This window comes from Falco cherrug, chromosome 9 (assembly GCF_023634085.1).
Source record: "Falco cherrug isolate bFalChe1 chromosome 9, bFalChe1.pri, whole genome shotgun sequence".
NCBI lineage: Eukaryota > Metazoa > Chordata > Aves > Falconiformes > Falconidae > Falco > Falco cherrug.
Genome location: NC_073705.1, coordinates 49,165,128 through 49,187,374, shown reverse-complemented (window position 1 = coordinate 49,187,374; position 22,247 = coordinate 49,165,128). Strand labels below are relative to the sequence as shown.

The following is a 22,247-nucleotide window of genomic DNA, read 5'->3' as shown; positions in this document are numbered from 1 at the left end:
GTTCTCCAGCATCTCTCTACAAAATATCCTAATTTTTTTTCCCCATAATAATTTAACACTTGATTTTAGGTAAGGCACTTTGCAAAGTATCAGGCTAAATATGAATATACATATAGATGTAAATATATTCTCCAGGCAAGTTTTATTAATGTGTAATACAACTAGGCTTTTGACTTGCTAAAACTGAATAAAAGCTCTTTTTCTCTTTTATTAAAGCTTAGCCTTTCTAAATCAGAAAGTCGTAACGCCACACATATGCAATTTACAGTAAATAAAGACGACCAGCAGCTTAAATGCTTGTGGATTTAGGAAGAATTGATTGTAGGGAAGTACACATACACAAAAATAAATACAGCACATTTCTGAACAGACACACATCACTAAAATTTGAAGGCCAAAACCCTTTCATGCTATTGTTAGGAGGGAAAATGGGCCTCAACAGATCTCTTATTCAAGATGTTATTTATTATCTATACATAAGTAATAAATTAGTGTGACCAAAAATACACCTGAAAGTTTTATAATGAGCACATTGTTTTCTGTGATTACATATGCCCGCAAGGCCCTATGAAAAGAATATGCAGGCTCCGAAATAAAGCGCTCATGAGTTAAGAATTAAAAGGTTGGTCCTGCAGCCATAATTCAGCCCCCATTATGTAGACATTAGGTTACAATTCCTAATTTAATAGCCACAAACTACTTTATTCTCACAATCTGGAACTTCATTCAGTGGTGTTTTACTGCCATTACTCCAGGCATGGCTTCACGTAGTTTATCTTTCTTTAAAATCAGCATCGTATTTTTCTTACATGTTTCTCTAAAGTGCTCATCACTATAGCATGCAAAAGATTCACAAATACATAATTTATTTTATAAGAATGAAGATATAGTACTATCCCATTTTACAGATGAGAGATTAAGTCACTATGAGATATAGTGGCTATTAATCCGGGATGCCTACAGGCTATTTTTTGCAAGTATTTAGCATTGCATAGCTCCATATACAACTTCTGGAGACTTTTGCCGTAAGAATGCTCAGCATTTCCAAAAATCCAGCCTCTGGTTCCCAAAATAATAAGCACTTAATCAGAGGTCATCTGTAAAAGATTTGGTTTAAATTATTAGCTCCCTCTCACACAAATATTCAGTGGCAGAGGCTGGAACAGAAATTAAATCTCAAAGAAAGCATTTACCCAGATATATGCTCCCTTTTCCTTCATTCACAGTTTCAAGCTTTGCAACAGAAAGGAGAGGAGAGCTACAGCAAATAGAAGTCACCACCACAGAAAGCAGGTTCATCTCCACAGCACACTTCAGCGGTATTGCAAAAAATGAAATGTGATGGTGTAAATAACACCTACGTTATGTACACAGATAAATGGGATAAATTAAAGTTGCACAGCTAAACTTCACATCTGGTGTTTTATTTTTTTTATTTTTTTTTTTAGTGCATTTGGCTTAATAGTTGTGCTTGCAACCAAAACATTTACCTAATGCAGTTTTAAAATGCAATTTCACCAGCTTTAAAATAGGATAAAACACAGGGGAGGGAAAAAAACCCCAACAAAAAAAACCCAGCCCCCCAAGAACTTCTTCATATGAAACCAGTCACTCAATTCACAAAAAGGCTGGAAAATTCAGATTTCTGCACCAATTTTTGTCACGTGAGCCACCAGAACACTTAGTAGCCATTACCGAGATGCCTTACGAGGCCACCCCTAAGGGAGGTGAGACGGACACTGCACCCATCCACTCCCAGAGCCAGCGTGAGCCCAGGTAAGTTGCTCCTCAAGAACCAGGGGAGAATCTTCCTGCCACTAACACTCCAGAGCCTTTCTGCTAAAACTTTCTATCGTGTCCGTAACTGCATCTGTGTTCCGGTCTTCACTTCCCTCTTCCCCACCTGCTAGTCCTTAATCTGCCATTATGCTGAGAATCCAAACTCAAAAATCTTCTACAGATGCAAGTCTCATTTATTTCTACAATGTTGCTCCTTCTAAAATACGCAGCTACTTGTAAGATGTTTGGGTTGGCTATTTTTCTTAGGCACTGCTCTGTCAGAAAAATACCTTTTTTTGCCCTGACTTTGTTCTTAATCATGGAAGTATTACAGCTTTTCAGTGAAAACAGATGAGCATGTTTCTTGACATAGACCCACCATTTTGGGTTTTTTTTCCTCATTCCATTCTCGGAGATAAATAAACCATACCTGAACAGTAAAAAAAATCCTAACAAAAGCTCCACAACCCAAGCTCCACAAGCTGTCGTAACCACTAGGTATGTGAATGTTCAATCCCTGCCAGAGAACTTAAAATCTGACAAAGTAATAAGCAAATGAAGCAGTTCTTTCCAGAGGCAGTGAACAATACTCTTAAATCAGATGTAACTGGCCTCACTTAGGATGTAACGAATTGTGAGCTCTATTTTGTATCTCAAGGTTTTCCGAGACACATGAAATCAATTCAGATGGGTCAGCTTATAGACTTTATTTTTGTCAGACCTTAGACTTCATTCACACATACTTTTTTTTCACAAATACATTGTATTTATAGCTGCAAAATATAGACGTGATCGCAGTTAATGCAGTATGACCCCAGCAGCAAAATCTTCTGTTGGGAATAAAAATTAATTTGCCCCATCACTGCTATTGGCAAAGAATTACAGCAAAGGCTCATAAAGCTTTGGGTTTATATACACACTGCTATTTAGCCAGAGCAAAATCATGAGAAATTTCTACTGAGTCTGTATGGATTTCTAAAACATGCTGCTTATTAAAGCAGCAATTGAATTATTTCTTCTGACACCTGTAGTGTTATTACCTGAAGTTATGCTTTGATAAGCACTCATTGTAATATGTACAGCAAGGGAAATGTTTTGAATTAAAAGAATAGAATATAGGGAACAAAGAGGACGGGGAAAAAATAAAACAGGCTTATGAGCATACCAAGAAGAACGCATACATCAGTTATTTAGAGATGCATGTATCTGTTTAAGTACCTCATGAAAATATGCATATATATATATATATATATCTCCCCACAGCTGAAAAGGTAAGTACATGGCAAAGCAAATTGGAGTTTTAAGAGAGAAAGCTTGAGCTAATGTCTCATCTTTTGTATCTCCAAGGCTGGGGAGTTTTGCAGATATAGGAAGATGTAGGAAAACAAAAAAAAAAGGACAGAAACTCATTATGTTTAATAGCAATATATATAGCTAATCCATATGCATTCAGTGCCACGCATTGGAAAAATGCTGTTGAAAATGACACCCCTGATTTTTCCAAATATATGTTCTTATCGTACAACATAATTTGAATTTTTTATCTCTTAAATCAGCTCCTGAAATCAAGCAAGGAACTGCTAAATACTTTAAAAGCTTTAAGATCTTGATCAGGTTTTATTTAATTTTATAACATTCCTATTTTAGGTTATCTCAGAAGCTAATCAAGAAACAGCAGGGTCAAAAAACTTTAAGTCATAATTTCCTTAACAATTCCAGTTCTGGAAATGTATTCCTCAGAACAAAGCTTTGCATGACAGGGGTCACATGTCACTGCAAAAAAAAAAACCAAAACAAAAAAACCAAAACCAACATTATCTTCTGACTTGCTTGCTCCTTCATACGTGAACATTTAGAGCACATGGCAAATACAGTCATGTAAACTGAATATGTGTAAATTAACTATGGTTTAATATGTTTAATGGAAATTTTATGTACTTCACCAGCATGAACTTAGGAGAAGCCAGATCCATTATTCTATGATAACACCACAATTTGTAAGAGCAGAATATGCAAAATTTGGAAACCTCTGCTTTACACTTATCTTTACATGTACCAAAAGTCAGTCAGTTTGCTAAACAGGATTCACTTGGTAACTAGGTGCAAGATCACACATCTAAGAGCAATGAAAACATTGCACATTGAAAATGTGGAAATCGCCTTTGAATTCAGTTTAACTCTCAGGAACCACAAAACGAATCATAGAATGGTTTAATTTGGAAGGCACCTTAAAAATCCCCTAGTTTCAAGCCCCCTGCCATGGTCAAGGATATTTTTCACTGCAACAGACTGCTCAAAGCCCTGTCCAACCCAGCACTGAACACCTAAAGCTCAGGGAAGAATCACCAACAATGGCACCCTACCAGTGGAAACTGAGTTCCCAGGCTGATTTAAACACAAGCAAGTGAATAAACGCACATTTGAGATGCACAGTTTTAAAAATAAATAAATAAATGAATTCAAATGTGGCCAGGAAAATTCTAGACTAACACTTATGGACCTCTTTGCATAGATTGTTCAATGAAACGTTAAGATATAGGACATTAGGATATGACAACTTTTTCATACGTCAGTGTAGAATAGATATATGCTAGTAACTCTGACTGTGTTAATTTTGATTTACTCACTTGTTGGATTCTATCTTTCTGATGTGTTAAGTATACATGCTACCTTCAGTAAAACACAGAGACATGAAATATCTGTTCATCCATTCTGATTTACCTGTACCTTCCCTGGAACATGAGCATTGCCCAATATATTTTGCTAGTGCACGGGTGATTGGCTGCACAATAAAACAATATTGTGACCTAGATAAAGAATATCATATTATGTCTTCCCTTAAAGCATTCAAATGAGCTATGGTTTTGATTACTAACTGTAGGTCGTCCATGTTTTGCTGAACTTAAAGATATTTGATGGAGAACCTGCCAGTCGGAGGTTTGAACTATAGGACAGTTTGTGAACTGACACTTTGGGGCAGGACTAATTCCCTCCATTTATTTTATTACTCATTTCTGCTGTTGATGGTGATTTTTATTTGTCCTCTGATTTCAGATATCATACATGTTGGAATCATACTGCTTCTTGGGTTGAAACAGCATTAGAAGGTTTGAAGGCTGATATCTTTTCTTGTTAGTAAAATATGTAAAACATTTTTTCTAATAGATTTTCGGTATACAAAAATTTCAGTAGGAGATGAAAAGCACTTCCTATAGCCTTCTGGAATATACAGCTGTCTTTATGTGAACGACATGGAAAAAATAACTAATCAGCTTTAGAGCTTGAACTGTGATTATACCATATGCATTTATTGGCAGGCCACTTGCTGAGTGGCATGGCTCCACAATTTGCTTTGGACAGGTTGAAACCGAGTAGGCTTCCATTACTGCTGAAGTTGTAAATGACTTTGACCTCTTAATCTAGACATCGCATTTACAAAGTAGGTGACTCTCAAATTTATATCACTGCCAGTCTTTGAGAAAAATGAGGGATACTTATGAAGATAGAAGAGATGCAGTAAAAGTCTTAAGACTGAGCTGACAAATGTGTGTGGAGATGTCCAGCAAGTACAGCACAAAATAAAAGGCAAATATAACAACGTTTTATCAGTACTATATGAAGACTAAAAACTTGAGGACATAGATAAGCTCAATCAGTGGAGATGTACACTGGAAGAGTTCTTTCAGAACTTTCCTTCCCAGCAGCCTCAGTTACGTACTGTTCTTGTTTGCTATTATTTGCAAGGTTACATTTTAGACAGCACTAAAGGTGGGATTCATCTCATCTGTCTTAGAATGGAAGCTGCTTTCAAGAACTGTCTCCCCTTGCAGTCACGGACTAAGTCTGGGTAACTAACAGGAGATTAGGCCTCTAACATTTAGATTTATAAAGTTAGGTGAGATGAATCCCGTTATCAGTGACCAACTGAACAGTTCGCCCCTGCATCAAGGAAACTTTTCTGATTCAAGAACACTCCTTTTTCTTGTCCCGCCCCACCCCCCACCCCACCCCCCCCAACCCCAAGATCTATGACTACCCTTGTAACTGCTATCATACTTGTCTAAAACAAGAAAAGATCAATTGTTGAATTAAACGAAACACAAATGGCAAAATTTGGACTAAACAAATGACAAAAGCTGTAACAACTCCGCTTTAAACCTTGTGGTAGATGTACTGTACCATTCCCCGTGTGACTGAAACAGTAGCAATATCATCTAGTAATCAGGAAGATATATTCTTTTAAAGTACTATTAATAATACATTGTCTAAAACAAGATTATGTGGTATTACTGACTATAGCTACCACATTTTAAAATAAAACCAGCTATTATTCTTGACTGCTTCATGCCATGCCCAGATGAAATGCATCACTATTATTAGCATAACGGCCTTTTAAAACATACCATGTCAGTCACACAACTACAGAATTAGAATTACAAAATTTGTTTGAGACAATCATTTTTGTTCCAGGGTATGTTTTGAAGTGGAGTGTGAGGGTAGGTGCACAAATCCCACTGTGGGAGTTGCGTGCATACCAGCTTCACACTGGTTGTAACTGAGAAAGTATTGCTTCTTTCTTCTGGGCTCTACCATTGACATTAGTTCAGACTCATATTGCTCTAAACAGAAAAATCTAGTAAGACACTAAAAAAGATACAAGGCAAAGGACACAGTGCACATTACATGCTACAGAATATTAAAGCTTAATTACTACAAGCACTTAAAAGGTTGCTCCCAGGAGTTAAGTTCTCGACAATAGCAACTACTAAGTCATGGTCTACAGGATATGCATGAGGTATTTTACTGGGGCATAGTCCAAACTAGTTCAGTGGTGCTGGTGAGTTCAATATGCTTTGAAACAATTCAATTATTCCTTCTGGTTCCAGAAGTGACTGATTATCAGTACAAGGAAGCAGCACAATGCACTTCATTCTGGGAGCAAGCAACTTCACTTGGTACAACACTTCTTCATATTGCTCATCATGCCAGCGTTAACATGCCTTCACCACAAGATAATATATACTTAAAAGCAAGAAGCGAGGTAGAGGTGCAACAACTGCAGATCCTTGAAGATGCTAAGTGTTGCAGTAACTTCTCTGCAGTTGGATCATATCAATAATGCCAAACTGACAGGAAGCCACCTCTCTTTTCACACATCTACTCAGAAACCACGGGAGAGTAAGACTAAAACTTAAATAAACATAACGCAGACAACACACGCAACAGAACAAACATGGAAAAGAAAAGTTTGGAGAGTAGGGTGAAGAAGGATATTGAAATGTCTGGACAATGAGAATGGGTCTCCATAAAGCACCACTGACAATCGGACAGGCTGGTATAAGCAAATAGAAAACAATGCTGGGAGGGGGGAGAGAGATGCAGATGAGAGAGGATGTGGCAGGGCATGCCTTATTTACTTCATCCAAACCAACAGCAGCTAGAGAGAATGTAGACTAGAGAGGGGCTCACAGCATGGTGTACCAAAGGAAAATGCAAAACACGCCATACCAAAGAAAAAACAAAACTGAGAAACAAATACATTTGGTAACATCTTCATAAATGAGCTTAATAAATGCCATTATAATGAACGAGACAGAGTACAAACTATCCATGGCACTTTCACTGTAACGGTACAACAGCTTTTAATGAGTATTACGAATAACTGGGCTCGAAACAGGACTGGCAATGCAAAGAATCAGGTATTTTGTTGTTGTTAATGGCAGGTGAGAGACTACAAGAGAACATGAATTACTGTATTAAAAGACGTGTTTTGAAGGAAGAATCTGGGGAAAGAAGGACATCAATGAAGGTGTGGACATGGAGACAGTATGGCAGAACAACGTCAGGTAAAGACGACATATACATCGCCACAATACAGTACAAATGAAAAAAGAAGAGGGGAGATGTTAACAGTCAAGTCTGCTTTTCAAATGCAACAATCTGAAACACTGATGACTCCACAAGGTAGGGAGGTGTGGGGTGGGGTGGGAAGCCTAAAAACTTTATACTGATTTATTTTGTACTTCCTGCAAAGAAGTTAGTGCATGAGTCACAAGAACCAATGGAGAGACAAAATGCTATTCTCTCTCCTCCTTGAGATTGGGGGCTCATATAGAAATATACACACAGATATATATATATACACACACACATAGACAGATGAATATATATATGTATATATGTGTGTGTATATACAGAGAAAGATAGACAAAGATGTTATCTTCCTGTGTTCTTGGCAAGGAATTAGTCCTGAAGTTAGAAGGAGTGGAGGTAGGATTGAGGTTGGAAGGAAAGGTAACGAAGAGGGCATACCGCTTTCGGCTTCTGCAAACGACAAGAAAAAAATTGCAAATCAAACACTTTGATAAGAAATCAACTGACACCAAAAGCAAAAAAAACCCTTTACTTAAAATTATTCAAGGCTCAAAGGTTTTTCTGCTGAGAATGAGAACAAATATATGGATAGACAGAGAGAAAATTTAACAAGAGGAGTAAAGACAGAGTGCAGGAGGGAGGAATCCTGGTTAGGCTTTCCTTCTTGCTTACTCATTGAAAAAAAGGAAAAAAAAATACAGGGAAGGCAAAAATATGTCTAAAAGGGATTTCCAATAAGGAGTTTGAGTGTCTGCATTTTGAACTGATACTTTTTGCTATCTATTCAGCCACCTTTCCTGGAACATTTTCAGGCTGATGTTCTCCGTGTTCCTTCAGCATTTTTATTACAGAAGAAACAAAACCTCTCTACAAATCAACTAAGATAGACCATTTTTAAGCTAAGGTATTTGGCTTGCATCAGGGACACAAAAACTTATTTAAGAAGTGCTTCCTGATCTTACTTACTAATTAGAATATTCCCCAATCCTAATTAGAGATGAAGGAATGGCTAACTAATATTGTGACCTGGAACTACTAAAGGGCAGGCCTTAGCAGCTGGTCAGAAACCCACTAAATGCAATCATGTTTTGTAAACTCAGAGGTTACTTTGATAACTAAGCAGTAATTTAAACATTATTAAATATATATGTAAGGTAAAACAAAATAATAATCTAATCATGGCTATTTTGATTAATCTTTAAGATACCTCGATGAAAACCAGTTGCCTAAAAAGATAAAAATACTATCACTACTTTACCCATCACCTGAAAACGAGTTTGTATTTATCATACCTATGACTATATTAAATTTAGGCTTCAACACTTTTCATTTTCACTTTTAAGCAATCTTGCAAAATCATAAATTGTTTATAATTAACACTGTGATACTGTTAAAACTTGTCAAGGTGTGCTTAGTGTTTTGTATAACTTTATCAATAGTCAGGGGAAAAGGAGGGAAAAAATCCCAGCTGCAAGCAGGAAGCTCAGCTGCTGCTAACTTGTACGTTAATATCAGCTTGGAAGGAGTTGCGATGATTTATAATTACTATTGATCTCAAATTCCCTACAGCAGAGTTAACAGAATGTGGCTGTAAATCAGAAAGCTTTAGAAAACCACCATCTAGGAGACTGCCGGGGGCCGGGGGGGGGAAAGCGCATAGGTAAATGAGCATTTATGCCATTCTGCATGCAATGAAGTCATTAACAAAGTCAATGAGAATTCTGTCTTTGACTTAAAATGGTACTGGGATTTATCCTGAACACTGAGGTGAAGATTTAAAGAAGGGATTAGGAACTCTAGAATGCCCTCACATTACCCCTTCAGAGAGCTGTGCAAACTTTGTAATTTACTTTGCACTGCTTCAGCTCTGAGTGCAAAGGGAGCAGGCATACGGAACTAAGCTTAAAAAGAATCTCCCTCCCTGTGTAAGTAAAATATCAGCTATAGAATTTACTTATGTATTATGACTAGCAACAAAAGTTAAACTGGCGGGTGTAAGATCATCTCATCCCTTAGGCAGAAAGAATGCTTTGAAAATTTCTTCTGCTCCTGAAAATACTGGTCTCAGACCCACCTCAGCTATGGCAGGAAATACTAGCTCTTAATAAAAGGATGCCACCTGGATAATATTCTAATTTTTTATTTCCATTTATCATTGTTGCTCTAAATTGTGAACTATGTAAAACCTGCCAAGTTTTACAAAATATGTATCTAAACTATAATCATAAAATCAATCAGCACATATCTACTGTTGGTTACTCTCATAAAGAGTGAAAGCTCATAGGGTACCATAATCAGTTCCCTCTTCACCTTTATTAAGAATTACCAATGAAGAAAAAAAATATATGAATTCACTTAAAATATTTCCAAAGTCAACATCAACAACTGGCAAATGACAAATCTATCTTATTCAAAGACAGCTTGCACTTGTAAACCATGTTATTCTATTTTCTAGCTTCATTCCTCATCTTTTCATTTAGTAAGATGCAAGGAAATGTAAGTATACCTAAGAAGTGAGACACAAGTTTTGTTCCATCACTTTTCTGGTTAGATTAAAAGGCTCCAGCTCAGAAAACCACAAATATGCATGTAGCATATTTGGGTTGAAGAGCACAGGAACAAGTAGAACAGAAAAAGATACTCTGCAAGTAGCTCTGTGATTCACTGAACAGTGACTATAAAAGTATCACTGGTTAATAAAGTCAGCAGATATTAGGGTGAATCAGGCTTATAAGAAAATGTGAATACCTAGCTTACATGCTCTCCTTTTACATGTATATTCACAAAATGCTGCTGTGAACATCCCTTTGTTCGTATTGATTTCTGCAATTTTTAGGCTCTTTTTTACTACGAAATTAATTAATTGTGAACTGTTACCTGCATGGCTTTAAGTAAGAAGAAATATATGATTGTATCACATTGTGTTACTTTTTGTGGGATCCTCTGCATCACCTTGTGATTAAGAACTCAATCCAACTCCCACTGAAGTTAGTGCAAAGAATGACATGGAAGCCATGAATTATCTGTTATTACTGAAAAAGACTGTAATATTAACACCTGCATAAGTAAATGACAAGTGAAGTAATTACAGTCTAAAGTTGGGCAATAATTCTTAGGAGAACCAACAGAAACCAAATATTTTCTAATATTGGAAATACAAAATCTGGTAAATAGTTCCACTGCTGTTACTATCATATTTTTATTTTCCCTAGGAAGAAATTAAACTGTTTAGAGAAAAAAATAATATAAAAAAATCATTCACGTTACACTAGCCAGTGCGGAATGAGATCATTCAATGGAAAAGTATTTTAAGAGCGCATGGGAGCTGAAAACACTAAAAAAAATCTGAAATCTGGTATTTCCAAAAAAACCCCACAGAAACAAAAAAGGATGTCTTAATCAGCATCATGTTGAAAAAAATAATATCCAATAGCACATACACCACTTCACATATCACTTTATAACATAGAAAAAGAAAACAAGCAAAACATACTACAGGGCATGGAAATACTCTTCTAAACAGTTGTAACGTGGCATTTTCCATGTTAAATGCCCCACATAGGTTTCACAGATATTTTGAATATAGAAAAATGACAGCATTTAATAATAACCATTAAAATAAACTTTTGAAACCTCAGAAATTGTGGCACGAGCTCAAATGACAGAATTGAGTCTCTTCCAAGGAGACACAATTGCTGTCAACATTTTAGGTCGTTAGTGGTCAATTATAAGGTAAATTAATATGCAGCATTCCAGATTTACTACAGTAGTACAGAATGTAATTTTCAACAGAGGAATATAAACTTCAGCTCATAGTCAGTACTGTCATATTTTTATTATATGTCCCTCCACATGTGGCAGAGCACATTTATATAATTTCTGTGATACAAAAATGAATGTTGTGTAAAGCACTGATGGACAAGTTGATAGAATATTGACTCCAATATTGACTCAAATTTTATGAATTTTTGTACCAAAAAACCTCACAAGAAATATTTCTTTTCCTGTCTGTGAATCTGAACTAATAATAATGACTTCTTTTCTTTTTGGTTGAAGAAAGGAGTCAGCCATCTCGTAATTTGAAAGCTAAATTAATCTTTTCCAGTTTCATGATGCTATTCACATGCGCAAGTTTTGTCAGAACAGATACCATAAAAATACTATGTTTAGCCTATATTTCTGTTTATCCTGTATCCTATCTAAACTGGTTCTTCCAAACTTATTTAAATGAAATTATTGTTTTGAGAATACACATAGCCACAACGAGTTTTGATATCGCATCTGTTTTCCACTTCTCCATTGTCAGTAAAATAAGTTGGACCACCAGTTAAAATTGCTTGACTATAAACAAAAACATCCTACGTTTCTGTTTAAATAAAAAGGAATTGCGCTTCTGGAAATGGGACATATGTATCCCTGTGTGTCGTGTCCCGTCCCCCGCCCCCCCCCCCCGCTTCTACTAAATGTTCTGACTTGAATTAATTACAGAGAAGAATAGGGCAGAAAGAAAAGTCTTTCAGCGTTATGTGAAATGGTGTAATACAATGGCATGCTAATTATACTCTGAAATATTTCAAAAGTGTAAGAATAGCTATGTTCATTCTGGAGAAAAAAAAAAAAAAAAAAAAAAAGCAGGCAAAATTCTTGACAGTGCATTCCAGAACTTCAAAATTCATAGGCATCGGACATACCTGCTTTCTCGTTTTTCCGACTTGTATTCTATGGCTATCATTAAGAGCTTTAGTTTCGCAAACACCAGTCTGTAGGAAAAGAAGAGGCCAAGAGTCAGTCCTTATCCGCAACCAACGTCACGTATGTGGAGATGGCTGAAGTTTGAGACCTTACACTAAGATCTCTTCCCATTGTGTTTAAGTTAGGTATACACAAAACATATATTAAAGTGCTTCTATTTTGAAGATAATGAACACATTTTCCTAAAAATATAAGCTCACAAGCTGAGAAGAGGAACACAAAACCAAAACACATCATATTATTAACTCTACCTGAGCAACAATAACAAAGGTCATGATATACAACATAAAACTGCATTTGGCTATAGTTGTGGATGTCTTGAGAAAATTTTTCACATCTTTGCTGGAATTCAACCATATGTTGACTGCAGTGTGCATTCCTTAGAAAATATGTAAATACTGAAACTAAACTGAAAGTACACTATTAATAAGTCAGTATTTGCCAACTACTGTCACAGAGGAACAGCGCAACTGGAAGTAATTTCTGACAAATATATAGGAAGCAAAATCTGATCCTGCAATACACATTTTTTTCAGTTGTAAAATTTTGTGCAAGTGGCTGTTTATTAAAACATCTCAAGGGTGATATTCATAGACTGCAAAACTGAGTTAGCATGGCACCATTTGCTTCAAGCTAATAGGCTCTATGAAAATAAATGAAGAAACTACCTTTTTTAAAAAAATAACTAGAAACCATTTTCTAGTTTTTTCATGCAAAGGCAATGTTACTTGCTTCCTACTCTACAAATCTGTCACAAATTATTCTAGGCCTCACCTTTCAATTAGATGGCTGCCATCTTCTACATCATACACTAAATTTTCTAGTGCTCACTGCTTCTCTACAACCTTCCTTACTTTAGTGTTGTTCATTTTTTTGCATATATTTCAATACTATTTATTTTCTTTAAGCAAATAAGGTGATATTCTGCATACATTGCACCTGTCACATACTTAGCAGAAAATAAGGAATTGGCTGCTGAACTGATATTCCATTTCTATAATAAGTTTCAGATAGCACTGTGAACAGTAAATTACTGCTATTTCTTCAGGATTGGAGAATAAGTAGAGATAAGCATGGATGTAGGGGTTCTGACAATGCTGAGGCGATGTGCTGCAGATCACAGAAGGGTATATATATGATACAATTTACTTTGCACTGCTTAAGTTTGGCGATGTAAAACTCAAGTGTACTTCTTCAAAAATTTTCCTTTTAAAGGATTGCAAAAGTGCCCCTTTAATGTCCTTGTCTGGGGAGGCAGGTGATGTCTCAGTACTGGGAAGCAATACAAAATGACAAGTAGGGGCAAGATTCATTGGACTTTTCTTTTTCAGAACCAATTAAGTCTGCTCCTACCTCCAGAACTCCAGCCAATGTCAGAAATGGGCAGACAAAATCCCAATAGCTACTGAATTCTCAGTTAGCCCATCACCTCCCACAATGTTAACAGGTAAATGAAGCCTGACTATCAGCATCAAAACAAGTTAAATTAGAAAAAAAAAAAAAATCACTTCTCAAACATTTTAAAACTAGGGTACCCTATACATTCTATTAAGACTATTACACTTCTGTTTTAAAAACAATTATATGAAATACAACTTTATGAGCCATGAATGTCAAAAGTTCTAAACCTATTCTTTCATGCTGACCGCCTACATTCCTTTAGGAAACAAACTTAAATTCTCTTCCTTGCTTTCTGCTTTGTGCAGTATTTGATAATCTATCTCCATACATATATATTCATTAAAAAAAACCCCAAACCAAAACAGCCCCACCACCAAAACCTGAGAAAGTCAACATAAAGAGGTAAGCATAATGCTATCCTAATATTAGGCATTATTTTGTCATTCCTATCTATAGATTTACTAAAAATATTTAAGTGGTCAAATAAATAGGTTTACATGCACTTGGTCATCCCATTAAACATTCGGATTAGTAAGTCTCACTATTTAACTGTATTTTGCAAATGTATCTTGATAAGATTATAATGAGAAAGATCTTATACCTGCTCCCCCCACCCCCCACCCCCCCGGATACATAAAGAACCTTGTAATAAGAAGTTAGAACACTATTTATCTCAAATTATTATGTAGAAGTCCACAAGAATTGTCAATGACAGTACATGAGGCATTAATTTCTATTTTATTTTCAACTGCCAGCATCATCTCTTAACTACTGATGAAAACAGATGGTCAAGAACAAAGGCTCTCAACAATCTGACTATTTCTATCTACACAGAGGGAAATAAATTCTTTTTGACATTAAATCTTTCTTTTTTTACTGGTAAGACTATCATTGGCATAAATTAAACATAGATAACTGCTGTATTATTTGCATGTGAAAGTACTAGAATATGTAGAATATAAAGAAATTATCATACGCCTTTCTGAGCAGCAAAACACAAAGATAAAACCCTGATTAGTTCTTAATTATTTCTTTTTGTACAAAACATTATAAAAAGGATTTAAATTAGAAATTAAATGGGAAGTTTTTGCTTTTCAAGAAAGTTTTTTGATTGAAATCTTGCACATCATAAATCTTTTTTTTTTTTCCCCTCAAACTCAGTTCTAACATTTTTTGTTGAACTACTTTTGACAAAGGAATAGGTACTGTCCTCAGGAGAGAAAAAGTATTTTCAACTAATTCTATACCTTCGTTCAACTGTAGTTAGCAAAAGTATTTTGATACAGAATAAATCACATTGCTATGCACCTAAGGAAAAATACAGGGGAAAATAGAATTCCTGATTTAAAAAAAATAAAAAAATCTTATAGCATCATCTTAAGCTGAGAGAATAATTTACAATATCAGAATTCTTTCCTAAATATATTATTTTTGTCTTCTTTTCAAATGATTTTTTTATGCACATTGGCAAGTAGTGCTTCCTTTGCTGCTTGATAGTATGCTGTGTTCCTTAGGAGTTGGAAGGATGAGAATATCAGGTACTTTACTCTCACTGAGAAGCAGTATTTAAAACCAGTGCAGTCAATGAGCTTTGTATGTTTTGGAATAGAAATTATCATTATTCATATATTTACTTATGTAAATATTTATTTATATATGCTATATGTTCACATACAAAGAAACTATATATGTACAAACATATATTAAAATGATAAATATATACACACATACATGTATATCATAACTCAAATATCTCTTTTAAAGGTTTGTTAGTGTCAGGCTCATCTTACCTGCAATCACAGGAAACTAGCAAAAGTGATTCTTCCAGATGTTTAATACTTATGTATTGCTTAGGCAAAAAAATTGCAACAAAAAAAGGAAATACTCCAATACTAGAATTTCACAGAACCATTACAAAAAATAAAAGGAATCACTGATGTAAGTGGTTATCTGACCAAGTGTACAATGCATAGCAAGAGTTTTCGGTGTCTTATGAAATATGGAGATTTATTTTATAGGTGTCTTACTAGATCATTACATACACTTCTACTTTTGCATTAGAACTGCTGGGTCTTACGTATGCTACAAAAGAGCGGATGACAACAGAAGTTAGAGGAGGAATCAGAAATTAGAGGTGCTAAGAAACAAAGCCACTGGCTGAAATCTATCACATATATAACACAGAAGGCACTGGTGTTGCTGCTACCAGTACAGGAATGTTTGCTCAAAAATTAAGAGTACTTAACTACTATGACATTTATTTCCACTTATAATAGTGCTTATCTTATGTGACTATTGACTTATTATTTTCACCTGAGAAAGACAGCAAAAAGTCTGAGCATTCTGCAAAAGGAGAAGAAACCCTAACAGGCCAGCTTGGAAATAAAGAATAAGAAAATACGGGTGTACCACGTGTATCTGTAATCACGCAGTTTCTAGATCTGTGATTGCTAGGTATTTTACTTTGGCGTGGAGCATAAATGTCCATAAAATTCATGAAATCATTAACTTAATGAAAACTGAACAATGCCAGCGAGGAGTTTAGTTTACCAGACAAGATTTGGTTAAGTAGGCAGCTCAGATTAGAATTGTAACTTTAATCTCAGCTGTGAAGAGATAGAGAGATCCTACGTATTCAAGGTATGCTTTCCAGTCTAATCCCACCTGAGCAATAAAATTAAACATCATTAAATTTTGTATTTTGCAAGTTAGGAATCACTGGCTACAAAGCAATACTCATTGCCAGGTTCAGTGCATGCAAAACACTGCTAAAATGTTGCAGAATACTCTTTAATTTCTTTGGTCAGAGTCAGAAACCAATAGATGTATTGGAGAGAGATTTGAAACTGATGAAACTACATACAAAGAGTGCCTAAAGCGCCGGCATGGCAGCCCTTCCGACGTACTTTAGTACTTCAGTAACCGTTTCCCTGCTGCACCTGCATACCATATACAAGTTTTGTTCTCTTTTCTTTCACTTCGTCACATCATGACAAGAGGCTATTTGGCTCTGAGGACTCATCACGGGAAGTATATGGAAAAGGCTCTTGTCCCCCAGCCTTTAAATTATCTTCTGGTAGAAGGTTACTATAGACTTGCTTCTTGTCTCCAACAGGGTAATGGATGCGGGGGCGGGGGGAAGGGGGGCGGGGAAAGTGGCAGGGAAAGCTTTTGGACATTTTTAAAACTTCTTTAAACTTTAACTTTTTTTTTTTTTTTTAAACAACCCTTTAACAAACCTTTTAGTAGTAATTTTCTTGAACATCATTCATGTATGGCTATGGACAAGGCCTTTTTTCTTTTCCTTAGGAGATCAAGATCTTATGGGGTCATCCAGAGACCAAAAGAAAAAAACTTGCTATTAAATTCTATGAGATCGAGTTGTAAACAATTAACATGTTAAAATAATATTAAAAAAAAAACTACTGAAGTGGGCCAAGGTTTGCATTCATCAATAAAAAAGTCAAAGCACTCTTTAAAATCTAGCACAGTGGAAAAAGACCTCTGAGGCTGGAGCACTGCTAGGATAATGAGGAATTCACGGCAGCAGGAAAAGTAGACATCCAGAGGGAGCAGAGAATACCAAGCGTACACTTTAATACAAAAGCATATAGAAAACATGGGTGAACCTTGACAAAGATCAGGCTCTTTTCTAGTGGGTTCGTGTGTCATTATATATATAATATAATAGAGTGTGTGTAGAGTGACTTATGTCACTCATGGTAACATGACATACACCACTCAATGACATATATAACTCTATACACAGGTATATACACACAGAAGTGCTTCATACAAATTATTTGTACCAGGTCCAGTCAGTGACTGCTGACAAGATCAAGAGCAGGTGAGCAAATGAAATTGCTGCCGACGGTAGTGGGTACCACTGCCATTACGCGGATGGCAGTGAGAACAGGAGCTGAATATTTAATAGCTTTTGATTCATGGCCTGTCAGTCTTATGAAGACACTGAATGTAAGAAATGTCAATACAGAACTCTACATTGATTTTTCTCTGTGTTTACCACATCAAATATTGTCTTGCTCTACGAGATGGTTCCTGATTTGAAACGCAATGGAAGTGCTGTGAAGTGTGGAATACATCCTGCTTGCCTATGGAGTTCCATAAATATTTGTCTTTCATTACTTTTACGTACTCTTATTCTGCTAAACAAAACTGTCATTCCACTGTTCTTTCTGGCTCCCATTAAAGCTGATCATGTTCAAAGAAGAACAGTAAGGATACTGTTCATATAAGAGCTCTACTGAAGGTTTTAAGCACAAAAAAAACCAAGCTTGATTTATAGAAGTGGGTATTTTTAGCTTTTTTTTTTAGGTATGGAGAAGAAACATAATTGGTATATATAAACAGTATTGAATAAATAAATGAGAATTTGTACATTTACTAACTCACTACTTATTGCTTGTACCCAGGGTAGCAAAATCCAGGTTATCTAACACCATGGCGTAAGCATAGGTAACAGTAACATACGCCTTCATACTTCAAACATATTAAAGAACTGTGGGAAGACGTACGGCCTCTGTGCTGACCTAGGGACACTTTTCTATCAAAGCAGCATTTTCATACTTGCACAAAGGCTGTTGTCCACTGAGATGACATTAGGGAGCACAGTGGGACCTTACAACATCTGTTTTCATGTGTTGGATCTTGCTGTCTCCCAGGCGTGCCTGAGGGGACTATCTGGCACATCATCATCGCCTGGGTGGCGGCAGTGGAGTGGCCAAGCTTTTCCTGGGGGGACCCAGAGGAGAGAGCCTGAGAGTGCTTGGAGGAAAGTATACAATACAGGAGAAATCTTTGGCAGAATCAGATGGAGTCTGATTGTAATCACAGTCAGAAGACTGAAAGCTTCATCTGCAGTCATGTCAGTCCAAAGGCTGTCTTGTGGCTGGGTCGCTACCTGAGCTGAGCTTAGGTTTGTTGAGTCTAAAATGGGACACATCTGCGGCGTTGAATAAAATCCTGGGTTCAGGGAAAAACCCTTAATTGGGCAGGTATGGCCTGACCCAGCACCACTCCTTCAGAGAGGAAGAAACTGCACTGTTCATATTATGTGTAGCATAAGCCACAGGAGTCCAAAAGTGCCTAAGATTTACCTCGCCCTCTGAGACAAGTCAAGCCTAGTTGAAGAGAAAGATCCAAAGATAGAAGCAAGAACTTGACAGTTACAGGTAGCCCATGCTGTCCTCGCTCTGTGAAATACTGACTTTATTCGGGGTCGCCCTTGGAGTGGGAAGTGCCACTGCTATGAATACATCTGGAAGAGAAATAATCTGTTGTGACGCGGAGAGAGAACGCAGCTAAGTGCTGAGCATCACCAGTCGCCTAATTCAGTTCTCTTTCATCAGGACAGTGAAGTTTCTAACTGTGATTAGCCCCCCAAACAGTCTGTTGTAAAAACATACAGAAAACCTTCACGACTACTATAGGAATATAGGCCGTGCAACAATAAGCTACGCAAATACAGAGATAATGACATCTCTATAATTTTGCCTTTTATTAAAACATGGCTATAACATTGGATTGAATTAATTACTTCAAAAGTAGAGCCAACAGCAAATGGGCCCACTTTAACATATATTAAGTGGACAACTCTGATATGCTGTTCCCACTGCTAGGTCAATGCATAGACGTGCTAGCCTCACTAGGAAATTTTTTGGATGGAGAATGGTGGGCCTAGAACCTGGGTGAAGGTTAGCCTTGTATTAATAGATATTAGATGGCCCACTAAAAGACCACACAAGTTGGGGGACAGCTTGGTTAGTTTACTCTTTCAATCAGCATCATCCACACCTGGTTCAGCAACACTGAAGGGCACAGAACAATAGCAACTACATTCAGGTATTGAAGATACCTAGGTGGGAACACGTTCACGCAGTATGCACACATATACTCAGTTATAAATTAAACTTGCAGACTGATACTATTGTCTACTTCCATCTAATTCTTCACCCTGGTGTCGACATCAAAAGGTTGAAATTCTTCAACAATACTGAGCATCCCATCCCCACTGAAAGAGCAGATGTTTCTGCACTCTCTTAACTTATGTTATCCAAACTGTGTGGCAGCCTATTTACAAATAATCACATTCCTAGACTGGCAATCAAGGCCAATAACCTGAGGAAGCAGCACATTTTATTCAGCTTCGAAGTTTTAAAATGTCATTGATGGCACAAATTTTGAAAATCCGAATTACAAAACCTGTTCTCGAAGTCTGTACACTTTGTGGGTAGTTGATCACACTAAGCCTGGCCACCAATTTTATTTCCCCTTCACAAACCAATGCAACGGACATTTTGCTGTCCTTCGGTTCTTCTGCAAATTGAAGAGCCAATTCTTACAGTAATGCAAACACCCATGCACTGAACTCATTAATATGAAACACTACATTTTAATTTTCAATATGCTTTAATTAACCTGAATTTAATAGAGTGATGAAACTGTTGGAAATTTTGATATAAAACTTTTGCTTTAATTTAAACTAGGAAACACAGTTAATTACGCCTCCAGATAACCAAACGCTTGAGGAGAGCTCCAAAGCTTAGACATGGTTCCAAATCTCAACAAACACCCTTTCTTTATTGATCATTTTATCTCAGCTCTACCAGTACAGTTAAAAGAATGTCAGGTTTGTGTCACAGCCAGTCTCAGTCACATGTTTCTAAGAAATGGGATGGAAACTCAGCTATGTTTGACAATGGTTTGGCGTGGAGATTTAATTTTCATGATTGTAGTTAGCATAAACAGCACAAATTACCATTCAATTCTGAACATAATACATATTTCTAGAATGCATTATGAGATTTTCTGTTTCAAGATATCTGGGCAAAGTTTTGTGATTATAGTAATTGTCCCTCAAGAGCCTAGTCACAGTCTGGTTAACAGAGAGAAGGAAGAGATTGTGAGCCCCTTCATTTTACTAGCAAATCAAAGACGGGGCTCTGTCATAGCTACATCCCAGGAAAGGACAGATTATTAAGTTGATAACATTTGTCTAACAGTTCTTTCTCCTTCATTCTTATGCCATAACCCTATGTTTATGCTTTTTTTAAGTCAAAAAAGGTTGGAGAAGTGAAAGGAGTTGAAGCAAAGTCATTCTCCTTTACATGAGAGATCTTACTTCTTTATTTCCTCCTCTAAGAAGGGAGTGTGCAGAAGTTTTTCTACGTTATCTAGTTAGACATCAAACTCTCCAGAGTAGGGTCTTTTTCTTTTTAAGCATCTGAACAGTCCCTAGGAAAAGCTGTCCAGCCTTTGTTGTGACCTTTTGGTTGGCACGGCTCTAACCAAGAACAATGCCAAGAGAAGAGGAAATACAACAGTGCTAAACTACTCTGCCTACGTTTGCGGCCACAGTATTTATCACAGAAACCCTGTGCATACAAATCTCTCATTCACAGAATCATTCTAGGACAAATATATGGATTTTCAGTCTCCAGAAATAAAGTTGTAGCATGCCTTATACTACGCTTATATATTATATGCTTCAAAAACTCCTTTCTCATTACAGAAAAGACATGTGTTTTCTGACATATTTCACTTGTTAGAAGTGTTTTGCAACCAGTTCTACAGTGCTCTGGATGCCACACTGCTTATACAACTCCACTACATCTGTTTCAATTAATGATAGTTTCCTTGGAATGGGACATAAGCCAAGATGGTGACACTGACAACCACTATTCAAGGAATGGGAAACGTTAGAAGAAACAATAGGACAGCACAGATGAGTAAATAATTCAGTTTAAATGGATTGCTGATGAATTTGTTCAACACCAAAAACATTTATGCTTTCATTTACAATCACTTAATTCCAAATCTCTTCTGAAAACAAGCATTATAATGTTTTGCATACTTCCATGCAGCGATTGCTTTAAAGTTTATTTTATTGGATCCCATCTGATGTAGCAACTTTAGGCCTGTAGCAGAGCGAAAAGCTCTCCTGCAGAAACCTCAGATTTCACTTGAGAGAAGAAAATACTTATCTACATTAATATGTATTTCTACTTACTCACAAACTGCAGGGAAGGACAAACCCACAAAGGCACTAGACAGATATTCTGTATACATTTCATTTGCAACTCCTTCCAGGTAGTATTTCTGCCACGTATCCTCCTCAATCTGAAACACAGAAACAGAGATGCAGAGTTCTAAGTGAAACCAAAAGCTTTCTCTAAATTTTACAAACAACCATTAAAACACGAACCAGATTTTAACAAATAAGCCACTAGACTGTTACAGCAACTAATATTGCTTATTTTTACAGGACTTCCTGGAATGTCAAATAAATAAATAAATAAATGAGTACATGTAGTCAGTAAATCAAGTATCCTACGTAAAAATAATACACCCAATTCTTGGCGAGCACATTCAGCATGAGGAGAAATAAGGTTGTAGAGAGCTTGAGGAAAAAAGTTTCTCAA

At 36.4% G+C, this 22,247-nt stretch overlaps 1 protein-coding gene across 26 annotated transcripts in view; it reads right to left on the bottom strand.

Annotated features, from left to right (window-relative positions):
- Window positions 1-22,247, bottom strand: part of KCNMA1 (potassium calcium-activated channel subfamily M alpha 1) — a 505,772-nt gene that overhangs the window by 113,963 nt on the left and 369,562 nt on the right. For all 26 annotated transcript variants that reach the window (XM_055720090.1, XM_055720092.1, XM_055720089.1 and 23 more), the window contains 2 exons: window positions 21,836-21,945; window positions 12,345-12,413 (listed from right to left, as the gene is read on the bottom strand). In XM_055720090.1, the coding sequence (XP_055576065.1) occupies window positions 12,345-12,413; window positions 21,836-21,945 (179 nt within the window). The remainder of the gene's footprint in view (window positions 1-12,344; window positions 12,414-21,835; window positions 21,946-22,247) is intronic.